The following is a 17,570-nucleotide window of genomic DNA, read 5'->3' on the forward strand; positions in this document are numbered from 1 at the left end:
AGAAAAGAAAAGAAAAGAAAAGAAAAGAAAAGAAAAGAAAAGAAAAGAAAAGAAAAGAAAAGAAAAGAAAAGAAAAGAAAAGAAAAGGAGAGTTGGTTTAGGGGTCAGGTAATACCAGGATTAAGTGAGAGCTGCCAAAAAGTCAAGCTGAGTTAGACCTTGGAAAGGAAATTAAAACAAACAGTACAAGGTTGTTTAGCCACAGAGGCAGAAGGGGAATTAAAAGAGAAAAAGTGAAGCTGCTATGCTGTAAGAATTGGATAGATATTAAAGTTAATCTGTGTGTGGACCCAAAATGGAAGAAATCCTTTGACTCAGTAAATCATTTTCAATAAAGATTAGGAGGTTAAACACAGGGGTAGAAAAGAGAATAGAAATCACTCTATTCAAGATAGAAGTAAAACTAAATATGCTGACCCTGTTGGGAGACTACCTTAGAAATCACAAGACCAGAGGCAAAACCTGGCAAATGTTCTATCAGGTAGAGACCATACTGCTGCAGAATAGCCAAAGACCCATCTACATGTAAGAAGGAAAAATAACTAAAGATAGAAAGTAAATGAACCATAGAACCATAGAATGGTTTGAATTGGAAGGGACCTTAAAGATCATCTAGTTCCAACCTCCCCTGCCGTGGGCAGGGACACTTTTGACTAGACGAGGTTACTCAGAGCCCCATCCAGCCTGGCCTTGAACCCTGCCAGGGACGGGGAGTTCACAATCCCTCTGGGCAACCTGCTCCAATGCCTCACCACCCTCACAGCAAAGAATTTCTTCCTAATATCTAATTTAAATCTACCCTCTTTCAGCTTGAGGCCATTCCTCCCTGTGCTATTATTACATGGTCTTGTGAAAAATTCCTCTCCAGTTCTCTTGTAGCCATCTTTAGGTACTGGAAGGTGCTATAAGGCCTCCCTGGATCCTTCTCTTCTCCAGGTTGAACAACCGCAGCTCTCTCAGCCTGTCTTAGCCTGAAAACTAAACACAGGTAATGCCTACTGACTTATCTTTATTTTCTCAAATATAACACATTTTCTGGTGACAAGAGGACTTGACATGATGCCACTTAAGCAACTGAAATTATAGAAAATAAATACTGCACAAGAATTTTAAGGTAGGTAAGAAAGCGGGTAAAAGGGAAATAAAGGCAAATAATGCAGAAGGGGACGTCACTGGATCAGATGGAGATTACTAGTGGACTGCCATGAACAGTATCTATTCAAAATGTTCATTAATTGGTAATTAAAGATAACAGAATGCTAACATTTGCTGCATGTACACCACTGAGTTGCATTATGAGTACCTAAAGAGCTTTTAACACTGTGATGGAAAAGCCAGGGAATCTTCAAGACTGGAAACATTAAAAGCAGACTAAAAGTACAGAAGAAGTAAAATGCCAGGTACACAGCAGCTAACTGCATGAATTTCTTGTAAATCTGAATGCTGATCAAGTAAAAACTGCAGTGGAGAAAAAACCAACTGTCTTAACTGTTCACAGCATGACTGAGAACTATCTGGTACATAACACATCAATAGATGCAAATGGGATTCTAATCTGTAATGGGACAAAGTACTTCTAGTTAAGACAAGAAGGGAAGAATGCCATCATACTGTATGAATAAAGGTTTTATCAGAAATTATGATATATTATTCTGGTTACCTGCTTTGAAACAATTGAATTAACCTTGGAATAGGTGTAAAGAAATGTTTCTGTAATGATGAGGGAATGGAGAACCCATCTTACACAACCAAGCTGGCTTCACCAAATGATACACAAAGGATATATGTTTTCCCTTTACACATTGAGAGAACTAATGTTAAGGAGGGAAAAAAGCCATTTCAATTTAAAAAAAAACAATGATAAAGTTAGCACAAAAGCATAGGGGAATAAATTGGCCATGAATAAATTCAAGGTGGAATTTACAGAAAGGTTTCTGAGCATCAGAGGAATGAGGTTATGGAACAGTCTTCCAAGAGAAGTAATGGAAATAAAAAATCCTAGTGAGACTTACAGTGAAGAATGGTCAGTGTATGAGAGATTATCCAATATGGTTGTCTGGGAATCCGTGACCCAGGAGGTCCCTTTCAGGGTCCTCATAAATTATATATGAAAGAAAATCTATGAGGTCATATTGTCCCTTCAACCTCAATAAAACTATAATCAGCAAAACACATATGAAAAGACTGCTGACCAAAACCAGAAAATATGTCTCTCTCTTTCCCTCCCCTTTTTTAAACAGGAAAACCAAGCAAATTATTCCTTATTAAAAAATATGAGTTACCTGGTAAATTTTTTGTGTTGTTTTAGACTGGCTTTCACAACGCCAACTTATTCTCAGTGCTTGGCCCGGCCTAGTTTTAACAATAATTCAGAGAAATTACCTTACAACACAATGTATATATCAACATCCTAATGTTCTCCTACCTTCAATGGTGGCTCTGGTGCTGGGTTTCTGAGTTCTGGGAGCCTGCAGAACAAAAGATTTTAAGTTAATTTTTTATAAATTAAGACAGATGGATTGCACAACCTAAAGTCTGCAATTCCTTCCTCACAAAGGCTACCTTGGCTATCAGCTGCTAACATGTGGCAAGCCCTTCCAAAAAGCAGTTCATGGACTCTGTGTTTCTGACTTATAACACTGTTCAGCTGTGGGGTTTCAAGCTGCAAATTGCACACTTTTCCATGGGTCACCATAACAGAACTGAACTGAGGAGTAGGTGCAGGGTCCCAGTGATGCTACAAGCAAAGGCTCCTTCTGTCAGGGAAAACGAGGATGAGGATGCTGGCTCACCTTCCAGATTTAAATATAAACTAACACAGGTTAGATATGTGAAGTCAAACCCCAGCAGCACTGAGAGAGTAGGGAAAAGGAAAGAGGACTGGACAAAAGGACACTACTCCTGGTTCTGCTGCTCGTGCTTGACCATTCTGGACAAATTGCTCTAACTCTTTTCAATTTGCCTCCTGCTTGTTTTAAAATAGGATATATTACTCAGGGTTTCATGATGCAGCTATGATAAAAGACACATCCAACTTAACTATTACATCTCTCTTCCAGCCCATGGTCCTTAACATCATAGGAGAAACAGAAAGGCATAATCTACATTTGAAAAATCACATTCAAAGTGTGGCAAATATAATCTCATTGTGACATTCACTGCAACCTTGATGAATAAATCTCAGTTTCAACAGAAATCACCTAAAGGACATTAATGCATGCCATATAATACTCTCAGCTAGCTGAAACAATACTTACCCTAAGTATTTTAACAATTCCTTACTCAGATCTTCAGGAATATATTCTGATATTAACCCATGGGCATACCGTACGTAGTCTTCAGGAATAGGGCAGAGAATAGAAAGGAGAAGAAAAAGAACATTCATGTTATGTAGTCAGGTTGCTTTAGCCTTGTTGCATGTGCTACCATAAAGCATAAAGTTGAATTAATAGTAAGAGACTTCTAATGGATACAGTGTGATGCTTCTCTGTGTTGAGTAGCTTATGTTATATGACACTTGCAGGTTTATTTAAAAAGTGAAGACTTACTACACTCACTTTGTCAGCACATGTTATTAATATCTGCTGTATGTACTTTACAAAAGCTGTTCAATTTCTGAGAATACTATATAGCCTGTATTCGAAGAAAATAAATTTTAAAAACCTGCAAAAGTAAAAAGCTGACTCAACAGAACATGCAATCATTAATTTTAAAGCATCTGGATCTTACAAATATTTGGCAAGGGCTTCAGTACTAAAGAACATTTTCTGGCTTTAACTGAAAACAATTAGATGAGACAATGAGTCTATTTCAAAGTCTTGTACTTAATTTTCAGTACTTTATAGAAAATGCCAAGGCCTATCTAAACATCACTGGCAAGACAGGATAATTATCAGTGGAAATATGAACTACTAGAAGCTGTTTTCAGTACAGGACACTCCTGCTATAAATGTTTTTCTGAGAGATTGGGGAAAAAAAGTGACCCTTTTATAACATGAAGTCCTAAACCAGATCTTTTCCGGTCACGTTCTAGACAAACACTTACTGATCATGGGCTAGATTTTTTAAACTTACTGTTATTGAGGCTGCTAGGGAATAACTGCACCCATGCACAGAAAGCATTTGCCAGACAGACACTAAGTTAAAATCTCGCCTCTGAATGCCAACTAAAACAGGCCAGCTTTATCTGCTCATATGCTTACACACTTGGAGAGCTCAGAGTGGCAAAGAACTACTTCTTTAGCGCCAGCGATAAGTTTCCCCCTTTTTCTCTTTCTTTTTTTTTTTAATCTAAAAAGCCCAATGGAAACTGGCATTGAAACAGAAAGCATTAACAAACTGACACCAGCATACACATTTCAACCACACTGACAATAAATTTCTATTATTGCCTATCTGCACTTCTCCTTCCTTCACTGTCTAGATTCATCAAGGATTTGTCACTTTCTAAGCCCACTTTAGGGTCAGGAGAGAACAAGAAATAATTCCAACCCAAGATAATTTCACCTCAGCACTTAATATGTCCAACTTGCTACTTAAAACTATTCTTATAATTTCACTCTTTGCATTATGACACTGAATGTTGAGCCCAAGTCAACTGCCACTATTTTGTACTAAATATAAAATCCATTCTCTCTGCATTTCTGCTTTGAAGTAATCTTCACTGACTTCCTTTACCAATTCAAAAATACCACTGTTTGCCTTCTAGGGAGTCTGCGTTCTCACTCTAGTCTAGCTTTGTTATTAACCTTCTGTCAAATATCAGAATACTTGCACACCTCCCTTCTTGTCTTCTAAATGAAATATTCAGGTCTCATATGTTAAACCTCCCCTATTTTCCTATTTGCACTCATTATATCCTCCCATACTTTTGCCCTGCAACATCTGTAGATGCTAACTACATATACCCATCTATTTATAAGGTACTGAAATTTCATAATACCCCTATGAAAGCAATTCCTTTCAGAAATAAATTGCACTGTCACAGCAGTGAAAGGATTGGACAAGGAAATTAGTCTTATTAGATACAAATAAGTGTTGAGTAATGTCCATTTGACTTCCTGTCATTCAACTTGCCACATAGAGTGGTACCACCTCCAAAACTCACCTACTTTAAACCCCAGCTCTCCTTATTTCAATGTTGCTCTCTTAAATATCAAACAACAAGGTTTTTAAAAAGACTATTATATCCATGTCACTGTAAGTAAGGAGCAAGGTGTAAAAACCACTGCAGATGAACTATTTAATTACAAATTTCAGAGAAAAAGTATTTAAGCATAGTCAAGATGGTTGCTGCCAGGACACTTTTCTCTGTCTTTAAAAAAATAGGGGTGGGGAAAAGGATGAAAAGTTACTGTAAAGTTCAAGTCACAAGTTTTGCAGCTTCGCCTCTTTTTGAAAATCATATATTACAATCTGTTCTATAAAACTGTCCAGTTGCCTCTTAAATCTCATTTATGTTGTTTCCTTTGATATCATTAGTTGGTAGTTCATTTTCCACTTTGTCAGCAAGTTGCTTTGTTTCTCCTTAATTTTCAACAGCATGAAGACTTCTGAATGTCTTTGTAATAAGAAATAATTTGCTTTTGTTCATCTTGCTCTAAACTTTTCTTAGAAACTTTCATTAACATTCAAAGAATTTATTTTGAGTCCATTTTCAGGTTTCTCTACAGAACTTCACATCCCAGTAATATTCAGGACATTGCCCTCCCCAGAAAAAAGGTGACTAGAAGCAAACAGGATCAAACCAGACTTTTTGGTAACAGGACTGTCAATTTCAGGGCAATTTAATACACATATTATTAAAGTTATGCCCTTAATAATTACACATTTGTGCATTCTATATATTTGTCACAAAAAGTAATGTTTGGACCAGGAGCTTTTTCTCTGTGACTATGACCTTCTAAGATCCCTTCACCTTTTTGAAGAATTCTGTGAATGCTCATATGTTAATATTCTATGCATCCTAATAAAAATAATATTAAAAAGAAGCATGTTTTAATACAGAGACACTTACTGGGTGGATACTCATACATATTATAAATATGGATCCTATTGTCTAAGACAGCCTCAGTTCAGCAAAGCACTTCAGTATATATTCCACCGAGAAAAATGTTTTCTTTTTGACCTCTGGAGAAATTAAGAGAATCTCAGCTGAGACCTACTGTTAATTACAATGTCATCTGATGAAGATACCAAAGAACCTGGAAAAGCCAAGGCAGACAGTTGCAACATATATGGAATTTTCTGTACAAGGAATAAATGTACTGCAAAGGCCAATTTCAATACATTTTAGTTTCTAATCATGTTTTTTATATCCATTTATCCAACATTTCCATTTATCACAAAAACGGAATTCATTACAATTTAGTTTTAGGTTTAGTTTTCTTACCTTCTTTAGTATCTGTGATCTGTTTAGTGCTGACAAATGTACTTGCAAGTACCCTTTCACCTACTGATATATTGTTGCTTTTAAGTGCTTTCACTGTTTGATTAACCTATAGAAAACCAAAGAATGAAATGTCTGTATCAGTATTGTTATGCACATGTTAACGCAGTGACAAAGCTCTTGTAATTTTGTTTCAAGCATATAAAACACTCAAGTTATGGACTGTGGTGAAATTTAATATACATTTGTAATGACTAGCATATGAGTTCAAAAAAACGCAAAGAAAATAGCATGTCTTTGAACATGTTGCCTTGGCAACACAGCACCAGTTTTGTAGCACCCTAAGATGAACCAAGCTACTCAGACGTAATAGCCATGATTATACAGGTGAGAAATACACCTGCTCAGAAATCAGAAAATGCCTGAGCTCAGCTGGATTGTAGAGGCAGTCCTGGTGGAAATCAAAGATTAAGGACTTTACAGGGCACTGCTATATTGGATGCAACAGAGAGATAACTGTCAGAAGAAGGTATTTTTAACAACAAAAACGGGTACCTGTTGAAATGTAAATATGCAGGCAATCATTGCAAAATAGGTATCCTGATGCCTCATCACTGCAGAAAGTAGACCAGATTTTGTGCTTGTATTGACTAATTTAAATGACAAGGTTTTCCTATATCACGTGATGCATACCATCCTTTTCTACAAAGTGACATCATATTAGAGGCACGTTTGTGTGAATAAAATGAAATTCACCTTTATACCAAAACACAGACCCCATAAAGCTTAGTTTTAACACTATTTTATTTTTGGCATTCTGTACAGATCTCTCGAACAGCATGACTGGATCAGGATAACAGCAACCAAACAAGGACCATTCTAAACAACTCTGCCAAAACTTTGGGAAACACATTTGTAGCACAAAAACAAGGCATTTCTGTCCAGCTGCAAAGCATGGCAGAATTTAAAAGCTGTAACATTCAAAGCTCTCCTCCAGCCCATCTATGTAGGGGACGAAGCAAAGGGCAAGTCCCTAACTTTATGCAAAGCCTACAGCAACAGTTGACAGCTTCTTCTGTCTCCCCACACTCCATGAATCCCTTTCATGGCCAGCCTCGTCAAAAACAGAAATGTAACAAGCTTGTAATATCTCTAACACATGATCACATTCCCAAGTGTGACAACTTTACTGCGATGTCTGTCCATCTTGGACAGGACATGTACCTTGAACTGAGGCACACCACATAGCTCAAATGCAGAAATGGACAAGCTAATAAATAAGCACATGCATTTTAAACATAAAGCAAAAGAGAAACCCAATACCTTTTTCTTTAACCACTTCAGTGTCTTCTCTTGGCTGTATTTATGGAATTTCTGACTGCCAATCTCTGAGAAAAAACAAGTAAGGGGAAGAAGTCATGTCTGGTTTGGATTGCATTTCCAATGCATTTAAAATCTCGTAGATACAGCATGAAAGTTAATTTGCATCTTGGACATGTTTGGTATCAGGGTAATAAGTTTCAAAAATATTGGAAACATAGAAAAATAAACAGAATAAGCTGATTTGTATCAGTCTGAACAATTTGAAAATTCTTTAATTAGGACCTAATCCAGCAAAGCACATATTTTATTTATTTATGTATAATCTTGGGCTGCCTGAATTCACTGAGACTCTTCTCAAGCCCTTGTAGTTTGCCAAACCTTTACTGCCCTATGTCACCAGGTCAGTCATTTTAACTACATAGTTCACAACACAAAATTTTTGTTCCACGACTGCCTTTTATTAAAAAAACCAAAACATAAACCAAACCAAAACATATTATCTTAAAGCTTTAGCTATTGAATTCCAGCACCCAGTAAGAGGCTGGGACAGTGAGTTTATTACTGAAGACAAACCATTCACCCTTTCAATAAACACTTTTCTATCAGTTCTCTCCTCTCATGTCACAGAGTTCCTAAAACGGAAGTTTTACTTCTATCCCTCCTTTTACATAATTCAATATAATGTCAAAAGAAAACACAGAATTCAAAATAGTGAAACACACTCCTTGTGGGAGAAAGTACATGATTCACTCATGATTTATGGAGCAACACAAATTAACTCAGTGATATAAGAATTTCATAAAGTGCTTCCCCTGTGATAACTAGGGTATAATGAACACTTGCTATTCATATGTGATTAGTTATCTGGAGATATGTGAGTTCACAATGCTGAGGCAAAATAGAGAGAAAATTACAAAAGCTCATGAAAATTTCAGCATAAAAAATCAGTATTAATTAACAGAAAACTACATTTGGGAAATGGAATGAGATGACTAATAAGCTTTCAAAGGAGATTGCGGAGCCCACTGTGTTTCAGTCTTTTTTCTTAACAGGTATTTCAGTAAGTTTTGATCTACTGTATACCACTCCCATAAATACCTACACCTGTTTCATGCCATTTACTGATACAGTGTCATATTCCAACACTGAGTTCATGAATTTCATTCTCCCCTTGCAAACAACAACATATTATTTATGACTTCTTCAGCATTTCCTTCTTCGAGGTTTATCTTGGCTCTTTCAAATTGCATACAAGTAGTGAACTATTGTGTGCTCTTTCTGTATGCATGGTAGGGGGTATGGAGAGGTTGAGGAAAGCTGTTTACAAGATAAAGTTTAAATCTGTCTCAACAATCGCAGAATAGTAAAATGCAAAAACTCTTCACAGCAAAAATGAAAAAACCAGTAATATACGCTGTGCTTAATCATAAGTTGCAGGTAAAGTAATTAGCTGTGACATTGCTGACCGCAGCCTTTAGGACTTAGAAGCTTTTAAATGGCTCTGAAAGACAAGAAGCAGAAAATGGAGAAACACTCTGGATACTTGAACCAAGTATCCAGCCTTTGCTTCTCAAAGGGCTAACATGGTTTGGGTTAAAGTACAGTGACTGTGATTCGCGGATTCCTCTCATATCAAAGTTTGAGGAAGGGACATCCTCTGGGCACCATCCCCCAACACATGCTGAAAAGTAATTCTAGTCTGGATTCCCTGGCAAACTCCCCCACAACAGCATGATTCAGAGTGACTCAGTTAGGGAAAGGAAATGCAGAACTGTGAAGCCATTTTCATTAAAACATGTGAAAAATAATTACACTGAACCCTTTAGAGATCACTTTGTTTGAAAATATTTTGTGTGCCTGACAGTTTTGACTATTAAACTCTAGAAACTGACAATATTTGAGACCTCTGAAGAATTAAAGTGAGTTATGAAAGTCACAAACTGTTGACAAAAGGATTCGATATTGGAACGTGGATTTAACATGTGATGCACATTTGATATTGGTGAGAGTTAGCGACTCTGTTGATAATATGAGTATATATTGGAAAGCCTTTTGTTCCCTAATGTGTCTGGTGCCTATAAAACTGGTCTGAGACATCTGGAAAGATTGGGTCTGAGAAATACAGATGGAATATAAGCGGTTCTACAATTAAATAATATGTTCAGCGATCGGGTAATCACTATGTAGACTTGGAAGTTTCCCTGATGTATTGTTGAGCAAACTGCCTAAAGCACATTTTAACATCCATTTTCTCAGTGTTTTCCATAACTCTGAAACTCATATGGCCCCTTTTTTCCTACCTTCTGGGAATACAAGCTTGGCAATATCATTTAGTTATTCTAATCAGGTGAGTTTTCTTGGCTCTTCATGTTAATCACATCAGACAAGATTACAGTGCAGCTTTTGCCTTGTAAAATGAAACAAAGAGTAACACTCAAGAACTGGAATTCATAACCCTTTCTTAAACCTCTATTGTACTTCCTAACCAATGCAAACAACCTGCCTCACCTAGATTTAGTGAGCTGCAAAACACCTTTTCCCCAACTACCAAAGCAGGTAACCCAGAATTTAATTCAGCTAAATGAATTTTCAGTGCCCTTCAACACCAAGGCCAGGGAAGGTGGATTTTCTGCTAATTCAGTAAGTGTAAACTGTGACGCTCTGGGATAAGAATTTGTTAGACAGATGTTAAATGTCTTATGATTAAATTAGGAGTGAAATAATTATGTTGTTAGGTTCTGTCAAGCTGCAGAAGCCTCAACACAACAAATACATCTTGCCCTAACTCCTTAAACAAGAAAGGCTACAAAGTGGACAAGTCTTAAGAGCTAGAAAAGAGTACCTTAAGCCATAATATTGGTATTTTTTACAGGCAATAAAAGACATGAGAATATGAAACACATAGAAGTGGATTAAACAGAAGGGTGATCTGTGCATGACAGGTAAGTGAGTGCCAATGGGTTTGTTGCCTAACAGTACTCCTGGTGTTCTAAAAAAGAAAAGGCCTAAGAACAAACCTCACTGTTACTTTGAACCCAATGCAAACCTGAACAAATAAAAAAGCATGGACAGGCAGGTACATGCAAAGGAACATCCCAAACCATCACATAAAGCTGATGTGTGCATGTTTTTATGACAAAAACAATTTTTACCTTACATTTCAAAACAAAGCCCAAGAAGTGAACATGACTTCTTTAACAGCTAATATCATTTGCTTGCAAAACAACACAAATGCATAAGTGTACAGAATACATTACTGAAAATGAAAAAACCCAAGCAGTAAAGCATCTCCACTACTGTCTAACAAAATACAGTTTATCAGAGAATGCTCTGATGGATAACAGCTGCAAATACAGTATCAGAATAGATACAAAAGTTTGATAAGTTATAAGATCTTGTTTATAGCAAATAAATACCTGTTTTGTTTCATTTTTATTTTGCCTTCAAGAAGGGAACATAAATACTGCCCAAAGGCTGTGCTGTTGTTTGGAGTAAGTGCCCCTTCAGAAAAATAATCCAGACCTTGTCCTACATTCCTATGCAGGCTTAGGTTTGACAACCAAGAAGATCTAGCACCATTTTTCACCTTCTCAGATGAGTGACCAATCTGATCTCCTTCTATGACAAAGTGACCCACTTAGTGGATGAGAAAAAGTCTGTGGATGTTGTCTACTTGGACTTTAGTAAAGCATTTGACACTGTCTCCCACAGCATTATCCTGAAGTAGCTGGCAGCCCCTAGCTTGGACAGGTGTATTCTTTGCTGGATAAAAACCTGTCTGGATGGTCAGGCCCAGAGAGTGGTAAAGAGAATGGTGCCACATCCAGCTGGCGGCCAGTCACTAGCGGGATTCCCTGGGGCTCTGAATGGGGGCCAGTTCTGTTTAATATCTTTACTAATGACCTGGATGAGGGGATCGAGTGCACTTTCAGTCAGTTCACAGAAGACACCAAATTGGGCAAGAATGTTGATCTGCTTGAGGGTAGGAAACCTCTGCAGTGGGATCTGGACAGGACAGATTGATGGATGGGCTGAGGGCAACTCCATGAGTTTCAATAAGATAAAGTGCCATGTCCTGCACTTGGGTCACAACAACCCCATGCAGCGCTACAGGCTGGGGGAAGAGTGACTTGAGATCTGCTCAGCAGAAAGGCATTGGGGGTGCTGGCTGACAGCCGGCTGGATATGAATCAGCAGTGTGCCCAGGTGGCCAAGAAGGCCAATGCAATCGTAGTCTGTATCAGAAATTGTGTGGCCAGTAGGACCAGGGCAGCGATTGTGTCTCTGTACTTGGCACTGGTGAGGCCACACCTTCAATCCTGTGCTCAGTTTTGGGCCCTTCACTTCAAAAAGGACACTGAGGTGCTGGAGCGAGTCCAGAGAAGGGTAATGGAGCTGGTGAAGGGTCTGGAGCACAAGTCTTATGAGAAGCAGCTGAGGGAACTGGGGTTGTTTAGTCTGGAGAAAAGGAGGCTCAGTGGGGACCTCTACAACTACCTGAGAGGAGTTTGTACTGGGGTGGGGGTTGGTCTCTTCTGCCATGTCTCAAGTGAAAGACAAGAGGAAATGGCCTTTAGTTGCGCCAAGTGAGTTTCAGATTAGGTATTACAAAAAATTTTTTCACCGAAAGAGTGGTTAGGCATTGGAAGAAGTTGCCCAGGGCAGCAGTGGAGTCACCATCTCTGAAAATGTTCAAGAGGTGTCTGGATGTGGCACTTGGGGATACAGTTTAGGGGTTATAGGGAGAATGGTTGGGTTGGCGTTTGGACTTGATGATTTTGAAGGTCTCTTCCAACCTTGATGATTCTGTGATTCTGTGCACAGAAGTTTAATAGTTCTTCTCTCACCCCTAGCTATTTAGCAGTGTTAGACAAGTTGTAGGGCACAGCAACTGCTTAAAAGATTAAAAATACTTTTTACTACAAGTATTTCTCACTTCATGGGAACGTGAAAGGGGTTTTGCAGTTCAGATCCACCTGTCTTCAAGACGCTTTCTCATTAAGTCAGAAATCACAAAGAAAAAGATTCTTTGGTCTCAATGATACCAGATGTAACTAAAAGTCTTCTGAAGGTTCTTTCAGAAATCTAATATTATTCCATAATTACTTACTTATAGAAGCACATAATTCCAACTAACCCAGTCCCAGCAAGTAGTAACAACAAGTAACAACAGCCTTGCTGCCCAGATTTTCTGCTCTGTTGTTACAGTGACCATTTTCAATGGAAACATATTCTGCCCTAAAGTTCAAATGCAACTGTCCTACATTGCTGCACAGGCACCATATCATACTGGAAATACTTAAACTTGTGCATCCAAATTTTTCAGGAAAACTCACAGTCTCCCCACCCCCCTCACACTTTAATGTTCTAGACAGGTAGGAAGAGGTTTGGTTTTTTACTTAGGAGGCTTTTTATTCTCTCGTCACCTTTCCATAGCCACTACCCTACTACCTGAATACTTCTTCCTATATATTATCAATAACAATGGTTGGTTTGCTTCATGAAGGCAAATTTCTAATGTTTCTAGCTTTTAATCTGTGCATCTTAACTCCTTAGAGGAGCTCTACACGCAGAAGGGTCAGACAGCTTAGCACTTGGTGGCAGATTCCCATACCTTCTCCTGTAGGTATCCATCTGCATGTAGGTATATCTCCATTCCCTATCAGGAAGTTCGCAAGCATAAGGAAAGCGCTCTTTAAAGGACTAAATATAAAAACCTGAAGTCTTGCATCTTTTGCAGGTCTGCAAACCTGCAAAAATTATGTAATGCTCCTTCCCCTTCCCTAGAAAGCATAGATTGTCCTCAAATAAAATAAAAGCCCCCATGCCAAAGGGAATTCTGAGCATATGCTGAGGAAACTACACACAGAATCGATACTTCGTTAACTTTTTCCCTTTAGGTTTTCTCTCTCATACACTCATTCATCCCAATCAACTTTTCTATTTTAAAACAATTAAGTCTTTGAGCTCAAACCTACAACACAAAATTATGCAAAGCTAGAAAAGCTGTGCTTTCCTTTCTCCACAGCATATTCACTCTTCTCCATCTTTTTCCTACTTCTTGTTTCAATCCTTTGCAAGAAAGGGTAAAAAAAAGTTAAATGGACAACGGATAACTTCTCCTATGCTGGACCATCCTACACTAAATAAAGAATTTAGAGAGATGCAAAGTTCTTATCCAAAGTCAAAGAAAGTTCACAACATATACAATAATGTCTGATCAGTTTATCATTTTTATGACACCTAGCAACAAGACTGCAAAAGTATTTTCCAGTTACAGCAGATAATCTGAGATCCACACATTACTATTCACAATACTGCAATGACAACTTCTAAGTCTTGGCTTCTGTTTTTAAAGTACAGCTTCATCCAGCACATTGGTTGTTTGGTAAAGCAAAAACCAGTTTTTAAATCTATCTTGTAATTAAATAACTCTAACAAAACCAGTCTTTTTTTTGCCGCCCCCCCCCCCCTTTTTTCACCTTTTTCTTCTGTTATATGCTGTATGTACTGTTTAACATTCGCACACTTCAGCAGTAATGGGCAGCTAGGGTATTCTGGGTCTAGCACAACTTGATCAAGTGGCTGGAACTTTCCTTGCTGCTGAAAACAAATCAAAGGGATTACAAAAGCATTATTATAATGTTAAGACATATATACAAGCTACACATATATAGAAATACATATGCATGCAATGGCCACAGTTTTAAAATAAAGGATTTAAAGAAGATCGTATTTTGAATGGTAACACATGACACATTCAGAAACTGATTACAAAGAGAGCTATAAATATTTAGTTTAAACCAGTAAATACCTGCAAAATGCTGAACTCTTCAAATACTGGATTTAAAAGACCAAATTTAAAACAACATAGGGAGAAACTAATGTGAAGTACAGTGGGATTTTTTGGAAGATGACATAAGACACAGTAGTCAGTGTGTGCCAATAGTGTTTTAGACCAAAACCTGTTGGATTAAACCCAGTGTCATAACTTCCATTGAAATTTTGCTTTTCCTTCCATAAAGATAAATCTCAAAGGAGCAGGGCAGCTTCTGGAACACAGTATTAACCTTTCACCTCTGCAAAGTCAATTCCAGTTTGGCCAGAGTAGGGATATAAAGTGATTTTGGCACAACTTAAATAGCCCCACACATGACAGAACCATCAAACAAATTTTGCCATTGCCAAACAATGTATAATCATTCAGCATGGTTTGGCACAACTGGCAGCCTCCCCTTTGGAAAGATCCTTTAGCGCATCAGTACAAAGACTCTGTGAGCATCTCATCCTTAGAGAGTGCATGGTCTCAGGAGCCAAGGCTGAAGTCATTATACTGCTCAGCATGAAAAAAACCCACTTGGGTATATTGCTTTCATTATTAATTAATTCTCTTGCTAGACGGTCAGAGGCTTAAGAAAAGTAACCAACTATTGTCAAATCACAATAAAACCAAGTAAAAAATCCCAAACAAACACAAAAAAAGCAAACCCAGAAAGTATTTAAGAGGTTTTTTTCTCCTTAAAAAGGAAAAGGTGAAATAACAGTGGCAAAAAGAAGGTTATGAGACACAAGAATAAAGCTGAAATAAACTCTTTCCTATAGATAACAAACAAAGAAGGATCAACATTTCTATTTTATTTTGTGCCCTTTTTCCACAGGCAGTTTAGAAGAAATAAATCAGTAAGTTCGCCTATGCCTTTTGATATATTTAGAAACTTAAGTGAGGTTTTGCCACACCCATGATAAACCAATGAAGCCATTTATTAGTTGCCCAACTTTTGGATACTTGATCATCCCACTGCTGTTCTATGATACAGCATCTCTACAAATATTGCTTCTAAAAAGGCAATGTTTCTTTTCAAGTTCAAACTTCAAAGAGAAACAGTCTTCCTTCCTCCTCCATAGCATCTAAATTTTTCTTTCATTTTACCTTCTTTCCCAGAATGACCAATCTACTGATGCCTCAGAAGGGGCACTAGTTTGTTTTACTCTGATGACATCTCATCATTTTAAATTCAATAGTGCTGGGACAGGCTCTCACAAAAGGACAATAGAGAGTCTCTGCTTCCCTTAAAAAAGGAGGTGATTAGAGCTTGTTGAGATTGCAAGCTGACTCTTGGAACATAATTTAGCGACCAAAAAACTTGATGCAAACAAAAATACTTCCAGTTATTAAGATAACTCTGCTTTAAATGCAAATTAAATTTCCATTATTATGGAAGCCACTCTTTGTAAAATTAACATAACTTCCGCAGAAATGAAGTCAGAAATGATGTTTTCTCTTGAGAATTCCAGTCAAAAAACTAAAGCAGGCTTACCTCCTTGTCTGCCTTTATGAGGTAGTAAAGTATCAGAAATAAGGGGTCCATTGGTGTAACAAACAGCAAGCGCCCATCTAGGTGACAGACATGTAAAAGTAAGCTTAGTACCAAGGGGCACAATATATTGACCTTTTCAGGTTTTAGGATGTTTTTTATGAGCGTTAAGAGAATTTTTTTTCAGTAAGTATCTCAATATTTCAATTAAATGGACAGGAAAATTCTATTTGCAATTTTATATTAAAAACAGAGAGACAGCTCAATTCACAACCCTGACAAACCAAAGCGCAAGCTCCACTTCAGGTCTTCTGGTTTCATATACTCTGAGTTTGGCCGCCTTCTGAACTATATTAAAAACAGCAAAATTGAAACTGCCCTCTATCGGCAGATTTGGGGGTATAACAAACCTGTTTTGGGATACCAGACAATTCAACATACTCCACCTCAAACACTGGGCAAGACACCGCTGTGCTGGCAGAAGAGATACACAGGACAATAAAGAATTTCAAGAGCTAGTTAAGCTAGAGCTGTCTCTTATCTGTAAGGGAAGAATCTGCGTGCAGTCTCCTAATAGAACAAAATAAACTTAAAGAGATCAGAAAATATGGCTCAGTATGTTGCATTCAAAGTTACACACAAAGGAAGAACTTGGTCTCCCACTGAAGCAGACACCTCTGCCCATCTGGAGTTCATTGCAGGACAATGGCTTAGTCAGGCTTTTTGTGTAATTGCAGATCATTGGAAACAATGGAACATCAAGGAAATTCACTAATGAGACTCAATAATTGATGACAATTTGACATTAATTAACGAACCAAAAGTAAATAAATGTAATCTTTTTGTTTTAAATCACATGATTAAGATAATTAAAGAAAAGGAAATCCTACTATGATGGCCCTAAAAATAATGAAAGATCATGTGGGAAGAACATGGTTTGGACAAAGCTGATCTCCAACCCAACATCTGTATTACTAACATGATGTGCTGCGTTAGGCAAAGCAAGCATCAGGACTATTTACAAACATGAAAGCTTTGATAATAAAACTGGAAGGGAAAAAAACCCATTAGCCACTTTCTCAAAGCTTCCATTTAAATGTTTTCCACTGAACCTCCAGAAAGAGCTATTTTTGTTTGTTCTAAAATGCTCAAACTCACTAGAAATGTATAAAGATTTCTACCCTTCTCTGCAGATAACAAGATGATTTGCTTTAACTGCAAAGACACAGCTTTTTCATGTTAGATTCAGATTGGTCAGGCAGGACCTGCCCCTCCTAAACCCATGTTGGCTGGGTCTGATCCCCTGACCTGACTGTTTCAGAGATGCAGCAGCTCTAACATTCAGGAACAATTTTTCCCCTCTTATCTTTTAAAGAAAACTGAGGCCATGATTCCTTAAAGCAACTCTTTCCCAAGGGCCAAAATAAAGTGTAGAAAGGGAGAGGGAGAAAACAATGTGGACATAATTGGGAGCAGGGAGCAGACCTGGTCTGCTGGCTCACCTCCAAGATGGAGCAAGGAAAAGCTCACAGACGTACTACTTG

The 17,570-nt window shown here is 37.8% G+C and overlaps 1 protein-coding gene across 5 annotated transcripts in view; it reads right to left on the reverse strand.

Moving 5' to 3' along the window:
- Positions 1 to 17,570, reverse strand: part of RNASEH2B (ribonuclease H2 subunit B) — a 43,672-nt gene that overhangs the window by 10,060 nt on the left and 16,042 nt on the right. For 4 of the 5 annotated variants that reach the window (XM_032680447.1, XM_032680442.1, XM_032680444.1 and 1 more), the window contains 6 exons: positions 16,030 to 16,106; positions 14,194 to 14,314; positions 7,712 to 7,776; positions 6,392 to 6,497; positions 3,258 to 3,336; positions 2,426 to 2,468 (listed from right to left, as the gene is read on the reverse strand). In XM_032680447.1, coding sequence (XP_032536338.1) covers positions 2,426 to 2,468; positions 3,258 to 3,336; positions 6,392 to 6,497; positions 7,712 to 7,776; positions 14,194 to 14,314; positions 16,030 to 16,106 — 491 coding nt within the window. The remainder of the gene's footprint in view (positions 1 to 2,425; positions 2,469 to 3,257; positions 3,337 to 6,391; positions 6,498 to 7,711; positions 7,777 to 14,193; positions 14,315 to 16,029; positions 16,107 to 17,570) is intronic. The other variant, XM_032680443.1, reaches the window with a different exon arrangement.

The sequence above is a fragment of the Chiroxiphia lanceolata genome, chromosome 2 (assembly GCF_009829145.1).
Source record: "Chiroxiphia lanceolata isolate bChiLan1 chromosome 2, bChiLan1.pri, whole genome shotgun sequence".
Classification (NCBI taxonomy): Eukaryota; Metazoa; Chordata; class Aves; order Passeriformes; family Pipridae; genus Chiroxiphia; species Chiroxiphia lanceolata.